This window comes from Myiozetetes cayanensis, unplaced genomic scaffold, assembly GCF_022539395.1.
Source record: "Myiozetetes cayanensis isolate MyiCay16 unplaced genomic scaffold, myiCay2020 scf1, whole genome shotgun sequence".
Taxonomy (NCBI): domain Eukaryota; kingdom Metazoa; phylum Chordata; class Aves; order Passeriformes; family Tyrannidae; genus Myiozetetes; species Myiozetetes cayanensis.
In genome coordinates, this window is record NW_026086604.1 from 126,610,803 (window position 1) to 126,623,742 (window position 12,940).

The following is a 12,940-nucleotide window of genomic DNA, read 5'->3' on the forward strand; positions in this document are numbered from 1 at the left end:
TTCAATCCTGACAGTATAAACCATAACCCACTAGATTCATTTACTTGTCTAAGTACTGCATTCATAACACACTAATTAATAAGAATCTGATCTTAGAGATATTTTTTACTTTTGTTTGAGTAAGAGTTAAATTTTCCAGTCACAGGATAATACAAAAGAATTAGCACTGTCTGACTTGTAATTAGGCTTCTGTCCTAAGTACTCCATAGGTTAGTTGCACATTGTCATGGCTTGAACTGCTTACATTTGTTCTTTCAGTAGTACACATTTCCATACATCCCTTCCTTTCACACTAAAAATAAGCAAACAGTATTCACACAACTGGTCATACTGGCTTTGTTAAAGCAAAATACCACCTGGGCCTGGAGCTTCCTGCTTCCTCCACCTCATCACTGGTCCTGTCCTGCTCACCACATGTCATTGCAGTGGAACTGGGCTGCTGTCAGACAGTCTCTGCTCCAGCCACATGTGCTGTTACCCCCAGTTCCAGCTCCCACTTCTGCAGAGAGCAGCTAGCCTTCACTCTAAGCACAAACACACATATCACACATTTCCCTAGGAATCTCCCAACCCACTAGGGAGCCTGGTACATCTCTCACATAAAAGTCATAACAGGTTTTATTTTGCTCTCAGAGAAAATGTAATTAGACTTTCTTTTATCAGATGTTTAACCACTTGACTCCAATGGTCTTCCATCTGAATTATTTCAGTACCACCGTGGAGCAGGGAAGAGCTTGCCTGTCTTCCCACTGGTTTTCCATTTTACAGGCTGATAGACTTCAAAATCTCCTTCTGTGAAACACTGTGTCCCTGGGTATCCAAAAGTACCCAAAAGTACAGCCACAAAGTGGCTTGAATGGGCACTTGCACAGAGATGAGTAAATATTGTCAAAGACAACCTTAGCACTGAACTGTTTAGATTTTAAACCACTGACTCCTTTCAGTAAGTATCTTGATTCATTACTGTAGCTACAGCTCATGACCACTAAATCAGAAAGCTACAATGCACTTTATGTATTTTTCTGGACTTTTAGAATAAATCATATATTTGTAAGAGAAACACAATCCTCAGGTTTCTAGTATTCCCTGGCAAAGCAACGGAAGAATTCTGTGGGCCACAATGGTTTTGATTTTCTCCTTTTAACTTCCACTGATGTTACTGGCAGCCCCTTAAGCTCAGTATGAGGTTGTGTTACAGCCTGAGGAGTCGTACAGTCTGTCATGATGCTAAACATGGCCAGAGCACCAACAGTGTTAGGAAGAGATATGCTTCAATACTTGTGACCATCAAGTTGCATCCATTACTTCTTCTCAAGTCTATTAATATGCAAGAATGCAATAAAATATCCCAGATCACATGGAAGCAAAACCACACGAGATATAATTTTAATTAAAATATGATATTTTTACATAACCTAATTTTTTGAAGGAAGACAGTTCTGCAAACTTCTGAACAAAAACTAAGGGATGTGGCTGTGTACATGCAGTCCTACTCCAGGAACCTAATGCAGAGGCTTGATCTGGGAGTACGTGTTATACTCACCAAGCAAGAGCCAGAAAAGAGACTGAAGCACCAATGTGAACGTCACAAAGGCAGCGTGCACAACACACAGAACCCAGAAGGATTCTGCTTGCACTCCAGAACATCATGGACATCTTCCCTGACATTTATAGCTCCTCTGCAAACATCATGGGTTAATGGTAAGTCCTTTTCTCAAAAGGGTTAAACAAGAATGATATGGATGCCTAGGCTCTTTGTCTGCAGAGCAAGTATCACTACACTGCAGTCTGATACAGACTTCAGAGACTGATACAGAATTTACTGGAAAAGGTATATGGAAGTCAAAGAGTGCTACAGCACATTTAGGAATCTCCTAAAAACACAAATCCAGCCTGGAATCTAAGGCCTAACTATGCTGTTTAAGCTTTCAAAAAATCACTGCCAATTGTCTGTTTTTCCCAGCGAATAATTTGTGTTTGTATTCAGGTGATTAAACTTGGGCATTTGAATTCATCTATTTTAATTCTATAAGTAATTAACACTGGTAGCATTGCTCCAAGAGAAAATTTTTGCAATGAAAATGGACAGCTATTTGAAAATTTTCATGGAAAGGCATCAATTGGAAAACATACTTTTGAAGCATTGACATGCAGAATTTTAATGCTATACAAAGAATTTTCAAATTTGTAGAAAGAATTTTATATTTTTTTTTAATATGTATAAATTCCTGGATTTCAGCTCCTGAGCCATAAATGGGTCTTGACATTGTTACAACAGTACATGTAAACATGATTTTTGTGAGTCAGGTGAAGAAAACATACTTTCCTTTCCTGATGCAAACTACTGAAAGGTTTTGTGTTAACAGTTCAGCTAAGTATTAAAAGTTTTATATTTTTACTGAGTCTCTACAATAGAAATACAGACTTCTCATCCTGAGTGCTTTTCTGAACTTCAGAGATTTCAGTACAATAAACATTTGATAGAAAGAAGCTCTGTGAAGATTTGTGGAAACCAATTCCACAAGGTCTGCATATCACCTAATATCATTTCAGCAGGACTAGCTCTTATTTACATTTGTTAATAATGTAATTCCCATTGATTTCTTTGTAAAGCAATATTGCTTAGGTCCACACATGAAATGATTGCTAAAATATCAATTTTAATAAAACACCTCTATACTTGCTAGAAATTAATTTATTTCACAATGTATTGCATTTTTTTCACCACAGAAATAAATAATATTATAGTTTATAGAAACAAAGTTTGGTTGCTCCCTTGTCAAAATTCCAACATCTTTGAGATGTGATTTCAAAGACGTTACTGAATACAGAATAAGTATTGCCTACTCCTGCATCAAACAGGTTTTTTTCCCAAGGCCGTGGGTCTAAATTGGCTTTAATTCTGCATATCCTTCAACACTGAGAAGCCACTTGTAATTACAGAACTTTAACTAAGCTGTGGAAGTTATCTGTATGTTTTCACTGGCACACTCTAAAAATAAGAATTATCTTTTCTACACGAAACAAGTAAAGGGCACGGCCACCCTGCTGACAGCATCTATCCAGATCTCGGTGTTGGCATGAACTGTTTTGCTTCTTTGGTAATGTAGAACAAAGTCTTACAAATCTGATGTTGTAAATCAGGCTGTGCTACAGCTGATTAAGTTTTTTAATTAATGTGCTTGTAAAGAATTTGCATGTTATTCATAAAAGGTTCCATCCTGAGAAATGGTGAGTGCCACCTACAAGGTTCCTTTTGATGTCTGTACCAAGGTGCAATTAGAACTTGCAGAGAACCATTAAAAATAGTGGATATAACATTGTTTTCTCATTCTGGTAACTTTGTTCTTGTTTGATCTTTGGTGGTCGGGTAATTAGGGACAGATTTAGGAACACAGGAGAAAACACAATTAATTTCCTCCTACTTTATTAAAATACCAGAAGCATCGAATTAAACCTAAATGTTGATGGCATCCTAGTGAAAGCTTTAAGCAATCAATAATGATCTTTGCTATATTAACACTTAGTCACTTCCATTTCTTTTAGAATATACATTGTACAGTTATTCTGGGACTCTATATTGGCATTATTAGGTAGAACACTGATACAGTTGTCATTAGATACTGAATTTTGGAAAAATATCAATCCCGGCATTATTAATTGTTTCTTTTAAATCCTAAACAATAACCATGTTGTTTAGGTACCTTATAGGGCCCTACACCTGGGGCAGGGTAACCCCAGGCACACCTGCATGTTGGGCAGAGAAGGGGCTGAGAGCTGCCCAGCGGGAAGGACTTGAGGGTGATGGTTGATGAAAAACTCAACATGAGCTGGCAGTGTGTGCTCATAGCCCAGAAAGCCAATGGAATCCTCAGCTGCATCAAAAGGAGTGAGGCCAGCAGGTTGAGGGAGGTGATTCTGCCCCTCTACTCTGCTTTTGTGAGGCCCCACCTGGAGTGCTGTGTACAGCTCTGGGGCCCCCAGCATAAGGAGGACATGGAACTGTTGGAACAAGTCCAGAGGAACGTCATGAGGTTGCTGAGACAACTGAAGCACAACCCCCCTACAAAGACAGGCTGAGAAAAGTTTGGGCTGTTGAAGAGCAGGTTGCGTGGGGACCTCATAGCAACCTTCCAGCACTGGGAAGCTGAAGTGGGACTCTGTCAGGAAATGTAGTGACAGGACAAGGAGTGATGGATATAAATTGGAAGAGGGAAAATTTAGGTTAGATATTAGGAAGAAATTCTTTACTGTGAGGAGGGTGAGATACTGCCTTGACAGTGTTCATGGTCAGACTGGACAAGGCCTTGAGCAACCTGGTCTAGTGGGAGTGTCCCTGCACATGGCAGGGAGGTTGGGACTAGATCAACTTTAAGGTTCTTCCAACCCCAATCAATCCACGATTCATAGGAGTTAGGGTTCATTTCAAACCAACCTTGACTTAAGCCATCCAGGCAGGTCACTTGCTTAGTATCTATATTTTCCACTGGATCTCCTCTAGAAACTTCTCCAAAAGATGTTTGCCTTTCAAAAATGTTGTTGTTATTGTTAACCTGGCTCCCATTTTGCTTCATTAGCCTGAAAACTTCTGCTTCCAAGTCTTGTATCTGAAAGAAATACAACATAGTATTACCCATAACACATATCTCAATAAACCCTCCCCATTAGATATGTTGTTTTTCCAGAATATCAGGCATTTCTTATATCAGCCTCATTCTTAAAACAGAAGAGTAAATGCTACTCACACGAGCTTGCAAGCCTTGAACCTCTGCCAGGTGTGCTTTCTCCAAATCTTCTATTTTCTTTCGTTCAGCTTCCTGGCGTTTGATGAAGTCAAGTTCTCTTAGAGAAAAATAAAAATGTATTTGCTGTCATCAAAGCAATCAGACTTAAACAGAAACAAAAATGTTCTGAAAAATCTTAAGCTATGCATCTGAAAAATCTGTCCTTAACAAATAATTTATCACTTACTTAATAAGGACTATGAAACTGCAATCAGGACAAACCCCTAAGCTATTATTCTAGGTGAATATGCTAGGTGATGATACAAAAATGGTAAAAGCAATTTATTTGGAAAAAAATCTCAGTTCTAACTGATCATCAAAAAAGTTAAACTAAATTTTTTGTTTATGTTCTCTGTTGTGGGAAATGGAGCAAAGTCTCTGTTTTACTAGAGTATGACTGCACTCCTTCACAGAGAGGATGTCTGTAACTTTTCAGGTACACATCAAATTTTCTGGCAAGCTGTAAGGAAATCTGTTTGGTCAGTTTAGGAGTCGGAGATACTTTAAAACAAACAACTAGACATTCTACTAATATAAAGCAGAATAACAAGAGAAAGGCTATCCAAACTCATTCCAGTGACTTTCCCTATCTCTTTTTCTTTTGAATATCAAAGACATTTGTGATAGAAAGCGGACAAGATGCAAACTAGTTCTGGAACAGTCCTGAAATTCCAAGACAGGTAATGACATTTTGACAATCTAACTCCTTTTTTAATGGGACAGGAAATTAATTTCTGCAGTCCCAGTTGTCACTTGATATTGCTGTATGTTTTTGAGTTTTCTTCTTTAAACAAGTATATTTCAGTAGAAAAAGTTGCTGGGGAAAAAAAAAAGGAATTTGGGCAATGGAAGATATATGTAAGATATATGTTATAATTTTTGCTAGCCATCAGGGAGAAAGGACCACATGAAACAGAGGGGCCAGGTAATCATCAGTTAGCTCAATTCAGCTGAAACATTCTTGGCATCTACAAGAAGAAAAATAAAATGTAAAATGTAACAAAACAATATTCTTCTTCATGTCACATTAGTACACAGTAGGAATGAATCCAGCTGACACAATACCAATATAAATTCCTGCAAACCTGGCTAATCAAATGCTTTACTATGATTACTCTTTGTTGTTTGTAATCACATTGAGTTATCCAGTAATTCTGAAACATTCCAACCTGGAATACTACACACTAAGTCTTTATTTAGCTACAGTATGACTACAGCTCGAATACTAGTAACATTTTCCCATAATAAAGAGCCCATGTTTTTAATGAAAAAAAAAAAGTGGAAAATATTGTTTACATTACAGGTGTTTAATGGGGAGGTTCATATTTCAAAATATATCACATACATGTTTCCTATCTGGCCACTAAGTCATTTGCTGCCCCTGGTGTAGCTGCTTACTTTTGCTGAAAATCCTTGATCAATTTCTTTGCCTTGTTATATTTCTTCTCCAGAGCCTGATACTGGCTTTGTGTCTCCTTGAGATGCTCGTTCACCGTGTGACACAGGGTTTGTGCCTCAATCCAGTAACTTTCTAATTTCATCATCCTTTCCTTATTCTCCTCAATGTTCTGCTGGAGCTGGGTCTTCTCCAATTCCCACCTCACCTTCTCATTCTCAGCAGCCTGCAGCTGAACAAAGGAGAGGAGATGCAGTCCATAAAAAGCTGCCTTATCGTTCAGGATTAATTCAAGTAACATGAATAGTGAAAATCAGTAAATTAGTAACACTGGTAATATGCTAGCAGTGCAAAGAGTGTTCCAGGACAAAGAAAACAGGCTGATACGTACATTATTCTTCCTCATAAAACCAAGTATAGCTTTTGCCCAGTGTTCCAGTGCAGCCTCTACGCTTCTCTGGGTTATAGCAGCCTATTTGACTGACTGACTGACATTTGAAAATGTCAATAGTGGAGTACTCGGGCAAAGTGCAGGGTTAATCGGTCAGCACTAGGGATGCATTCTGCTCTATGCATGTGGCTCAGGTGCTAGCTATAAAGCACTGATACACTTTCATAAAACGATAATGTTTCTTATTTTGGGGAGGGGGAATCTGATATCCACTTTTGTGTGTGTGTGTTTGGCGTTTTGCTTCCTAACTGAAGCTACCTGCAGGTTTCAGTGTTTGGTGCTGTTGTTCAGCAGCTTTGTGTATTTTAGCTCCCAGAATTTACAGCAGACAAAAAATGCCTTAACATCCCTTTTTACTTATCAAGACTGTTTAATTTGCTCTAGGCAGTTCTGCTAGCATTCACAGATGATACACACAAAAAATTGTTTGCAGTTTTATTAGTAATATTATTAAACTAGTCACATTTTCTTCAGCTCTACTGAAAACACAATAAAGGTAAAGAGGTCCAACACAAAAAGGCAAATTAACCCTAATCTTGCAAATGAATTTGCACAGATGAACGTTTACACCCACGCATTGTTGTTATCAAGTCAATGGGGCTCGGCACAATCCCAAGGGATCGACCGTGTGGCTCCAATTGTTAGATTGGAACTGGAAAGCACAGGAAGAAAAGATTTCTGACCTTCTGAACTGACACACTACAACAGAAATTGTCCTTACAGAACTGCAGAAAACAGTTGCACTTTAAATTTGTTTTTAACAATAATTTATGCAGATTTGATAAACACTGTGCAAAATACATGGTGAGTGCAAATGCTGCCAAAAAGAAATAATAATCTAAAATCTTTTTCTGAAGTTCAATTTATCTCCTTTTTATTTCCCTTATAATGTATTCAGACTCAAAGAGCAGGATGTCATTACAAAACCTAGTATTACTGAACAACTGAATTATCAGCTGAGTTCCCATAAAGGTTATCCTAGTACAAAAAAAACCAAAACCAATTCCTTTTTATTGCTATAGCAAATTCAGTCTAATAACTAGCAACTGATTATGTGATGTTTTCTTTTAAACTGGTAATATTTTTCCTTTCTAGAGTAACTTTTGAAGAGAACTGCAACAAGATATAACAACACTTTTTCTTCTGTATATAAAAAATAATGTCTATTAAATACATTTAAACAGGTCAGGTTTTTTTAAAATGTAAAAAAAAGCAAAGTAGCATAAACAGGATACTTTAACATCACTGGTAAATAAAAAACCTACTAACTTGGACTTGAATATTCAATCCAAATACAATTTTAAAACCTGAGAAAATGCATTTGAATTTTAAAACAAGAAATCTGCTATTTGGTCACAAAGATACCCCTTAAAATGTATGTTTAATTGAAGCTGCAAAAGTTGGAAGTTTCTCTTAATAGCAGCACTTAAGATTTTACTCGAAACTTTGAATATAGAATATAAACTAAGACAAGATTTAGCTGAGCCACTGTGTTTCTTAATCAGCCTTCTGTAAGGATGTTGACTTCTCCACCCACATACGTCTTCAGATTTGATTTTGTACGAAGAAAACTGTATTATATGTATTAACCATATATTGATTCTTACCTTTGTCTTCAGCTTCTGAATTTCAGCTTCTGTAACTGCATGTTTGATTTGCAACTAGAATTGAAAATATAAAATAAACAAGGGAAGTCACAGAGAGTACTCCGATATTTTTAAGCCTGTGCTGCAAGTTGAATACCTTATTACATAGCAGAAGGCCCTGAAGAGTGCTGCAGTGCAGTAGATTGTAAATTAAAATGTCTAGCTTGCAAAATGACTCAGTCTGTGCAACCTAATTAAAGATAGGATGCCGTTTAACCACTCATAATTTCAAATCAGAACATCCAATCTGTTTAGCAAAACGAAATGTCTTATGCTTAAAAAAAATAGATATTATCCTGCTGGGCTTTGCTCTCCTCTGATGTGAATGTGAAATACGTCCCAGTGCTGTCGGAAAGTCCCACTGCATTGATTAAAGCAGGCACGTTACAAAAAAGCAAATATGGAAATAAGTGATTTAACAACTCAAGAACTCAGGAAAGCCTTGAGGGAAGATTCCACACATTTATTTCATGCAAGAAAAAAAGGTAAACTTCTCCCCGATTAGCTGGTGTTATTCTGCTCAAGTCAGTTAATCTCAAATGAGAGCAGTAACACAGGGAAACTGTAAATAACAGCAACAGCATTCAAGCACACAAAATGATTGCAAGCAGATTAACAGCCCCAGCAGCGTGCTAAAGATTGTAGTTACACCACCAAGCAGTGTGCCACAACAGCAGTGGATCTCTACAGTGAAAGGATTGGTGGGGAGGACCTGGCATCCCCCTACACACTTAACAGGGGATTTCTTTTGTACTAACCTACAATACTCTGATCCTGTGAAAGGGTATAGTTATTATTTTGAGTGTAATATGCAATGTTCTGAAACACCTTTAATTTTACCACAAAGGTCTGCTATCCACAGCCTCCAAGAACACTCTGAAGTATGAACTGAACTGCAGCTTCAACTGCATAACCCTAATGCAAATAGAAATGACGGGCATTGTACTGAACCAGAAGCTATCATCTCTGGTGAAGCCAAGGCTACGTTCTTGAAGACCAGGCTGTTAGTAAAACTGTGCAAATAATTCAAAGGATAAATTCTTCTGGAAGAGAGGACAAATTTTTCAAAATAAGAGGAGCTATCGCAGAGCTGATCCATACAAGTATCTCTGAGAAAGGCTGAGCTTATTTAGAAATTCCCGTTTCATGAAGCCTCTTGAATGCCCCTCTTGTGGCATAGGAAATGCATGCTCTCAGAAGCAGTCTGGTTTGCAAACTAGCCTCCATTGATCTAATTGGACAGAATAAAGGAGATACCAACTTAACCAGTTCCATCTGAGGAACACTTTAGGAATCTTCTTTCCAACACTCATTTTGCAGTTGCTGTCTTCACAGGAGACTGTAAGCACTTCTAGTCCCCAAGATCATATGTTACTTACACTTCCTTTTTGACTTTGCACTGAAAAGTGTTACAAATTTTCATGTGCTCAGTGAGAGCAGATGTAAGATTTCATTTCAAATGAAACCAGGCACTGACTGTGACAGCTTGCAGAAATGCAGGATGTGGAGGCACACCAGGCACACTGGCAGGTGGAATGAGCAAGGGACCAGATTGAACCTGTCCAGAGCGTGCAGCTAACCCATGGATCACACAGTTCCCGAGGAAGTGCCACAGGAGAGCAAGGCTACTGGTCCAGCAAGGAGAGATACCAGTGCAGCTGGAAATGGCACAGTCAGCAGCCCTGGAGCTGATGTTAAGAGCAAGAATTGGCCAGTGAAGCTACTGCACTCAGTAGGCCAGGAAGCTGAGAAGGACATGTACCTTTTTCTAATTATACATATTAGAGGAAACTAAGGAGATATGTTAATTAGAATTTGAAAGAGGTTACTTGCAATTTTTGAGCTCACTCAATCCAATCTCTGATCTGCAATTTTCAGAGAATGAGAACTGCTTTTTCTCATTCCTTTCCTGTGAGTAGTGAAAAATTGCCAAAGAACCATCTAAAAATGTTATGGTGTTTACAAATGCCCAGGCTACTGCTTAGTTCTGCTACCTCATTGTTCTGGGATGAGATAAAATCAGGGGAAGAATGGATGAGCTAAATTTTTCCCTTTGTAGACTTATTAATGAAATCAAAAAACCAAGACTAAAACCCTTAGGCTACCTGCTGATAGTCCATTCCCATCTCTGCTAAACCCCCACAGATCCATAAGGAGCACTTAAAAGAGCTTATTGTTACATACAAATAAACTCCAAATTGTTGTATAAATGACGATTTGCTCAGGTACAGATAGTTCCAACAGTTATTTTTATGCTCTCTGTTATTAAGTTAAAAAAATAAATACTGAGCACCCAGTCAGATCATTGAATCAGTACACGGTACAGCAGATCCCACTGAGGCAGAAACAAAAAAAAAGATGCTTTTCTGCTGAACTGACGAATGTGTAGCTGGATATGTACTTTTTTTAAAAGAACTAATTATGTTTGCAGAATAGGTGACAAATACTAACACATTTATAGGTTAGACTAAACAACAGGGAAGGTCAACTATTTGCCAAACAAATCTGGACTCCATAGTTAAATTTTTTTACGAAAGTTTACTAAAAGGGGATCAGAATCTTTATTCCATGTTCTATATAATGCCAGACAAATTCTTGCCACATTCTATTTTGTATTTTTATGTTTTTTAAGTCAATATAAAATTGTGATGGTTTCATTTTAACAAGGACATTTTGAGTAATTTTTGGCACATTTCCTACTCAAATATGTCTTGAAAAGCTGATTTTCTTCAAAACAATAAAAATTCTCATAAAAAATAACTTTTAGAGCAAAAATGGATTGAATTAATCTAAGACTGCAAAGCGTAGAACAGGATGAAAGGCTAGCAAATGTTAAAATATCATGTGTACATTGGGGAGGAAGGTATGCAATAGAATCTAATAATCTCCATGACAACTTTTACATAATGATTATATATTTTTTGCATATAATGACAATCTATTTTTCATATACTTAAGACATGAAATATAATAACAAATTCCTACATAAGATGTCCCTTCCCCCTACAAAACATGTCTCTCTTCAATCATCACAGTTAAAATAAAGTTTCTAGCTCTCTCAAAGCAGTTAAGAAAAATCAGTCGCACTTTTCTGTTCTACAGCCAGGAAAACAAGATTTGCAGAAGTACAGTGATTCACCCAGGAATGCCCATCTCTCTTCTTTCATTCCAAAAGCAAGGCATTTCAAATAGGAGTGCTCTCAGAACACGTGAGCACATTTTTCATTGCAAGGACTGAATTCAACTAATTAGGTCAAACTATTATGCTTAAAGATTATGTCCTACCCACTTGTTTAATACTTTCATTAATCTCTGGAGTAAGAACAAGAAAGAACAGTTGTTCTTTAAATACAATTCCAGAAAACACTGTGTGGGCTTGTGCAGCGTGATCGTGAACAAGTCCTCTAGTGTTTAAAGAATTCAGGGCAAATACCAAGAAAAATACATGTACTCACTCTGCATCAGCCAACAAAACACAGCTGTGTACTGTTGAATACAAGCAGTGAAACAGAAGTGGCATGCTCGTAACAGCGGTAACTGCGTGGGCCAGTGAGAAAGAGTCTGCTCTTATGCAGGAGCATTTAATGTTTTCTTCTCAGGCTCTCAGCTGCACTTACACTTGAGGATCCCAAAGTACCTTCATCTGGTCTCCTCTACACCAGCGTTTTGAGGCCATTACATCACACAGGTCTGTAAATAGCTTCAAATCAGTTTGGACAAGCTCAAGTATGGCAGTAGCCCAAGTTTATGGAAACTATATTCAAGCATATTTTTACTTGTAATGTATTCAAAGGCTCTCTTGCCCATCACTGCATCTGTGGTTTGCGTGGCCTCGGCACTCCCACTGGCATGCGTAGAATGGTAGCATCTTCCCACCACTTTGAGAAAGTATTAACATGTGTAATACAAAGTATTAGAAAATTAAGTAAACTGTTCTACTAATATGTGTAAGAGCCTGGAACTTGAAATATGGAGTGAGAAAATTATAATTTAACTAAAGTAAAAAAACTTCTGGAAATACTGATGAATAACAGTAGGCACAAAGGCTGAAAAGACTATCAGCAGAAAAGAGAGAAACTGGTTGCTCATTAACTTTCCATACATTACTCTCACTAGAGAGTAGGAGCAACATATTTATAGATGCTAAAATATCTGGTTTAAGTGGAGGGAAGAGGAGAGGAGAAGTGAAGAAGGACAAAAAGGGGAGTCTCAGCATTCTAAAACTCCTTTGAGGGCCCAGGTTCTGCTACTGAAATATCCTACGAGGTTCTGGCTACTTTCAACCCTTCCATCTTCCTGTATTCCAAAAAAAAAGTTCCTTACTGCCATCACTCAACCCATTACTGTGAGCTTAGATAAATCCGTTGTTTCATACCATTATTTGCATCAGAATTCAGGAAAGCTCAAAAAGAAACCACGTCAGAAGCACAGACTAAAATACAGAAGAAATGTCTCTCAGAACTTTGTTACGTGAAGTTAAATCAATTCAATGACCACAATGAACACCACTGATTCAAGCCACACTTTAAGTACAGTTGGATGCTATACAAACTCTGTAACCACAGAGTCCAGTAAAACACAAGTTTAAAATATGCCTGCTTCCCCAATACGGCATCTTCCTAAACACATGGCTAAACATATGACACCGCTGTACAGTGATGAG

The 12,940-nt window shown here is 37.7% G+C and overlaps 1 protein-coding gene across 7 annotated transcripts in view; it reads right to left on the reverse strand.

The window, feature by feature from the left end:
- PPP1R9A (protein phosphatase 1 regulatory subunit 9A) overlaps positions 1 to 12,940 on the reverse strand; it is a 139,603-nt gene that overhangs the window by 21,746 nt on the left and 104,917 nt on the right. For all 7 annotated transcript variants that reach the window (XR_007630219.1, XM_050327092.1, XM_050327083.1 and 4 more), the window contains 4 exons: positions 8,239 to 8,292; positions 6,183 to 6,412; positions 4,746 to 4,842; positions 4,436 to 4,607 (listed from right to left, as the gene is read on the reverse strand). Coding sequence is in view for 6 of the 7 variants with exons in the window: in XM_050327092.1 (XP_050183049.1) it covers positions 4,436 to 4,607; positions 4,746 to 4,842; positions 6,183 to 6,412; positions 8,239 to 8,292 (553 nt within the window). In the remaining variant the exon portion in view is untranslated. The remainder of the gene's footprint in view (positions 1 to 4,435; positions 4,608 to 4,745; positions 4,843 to 6,182; positions 6,413 to 8,238; positions 8,293 to 12,940) is intronic.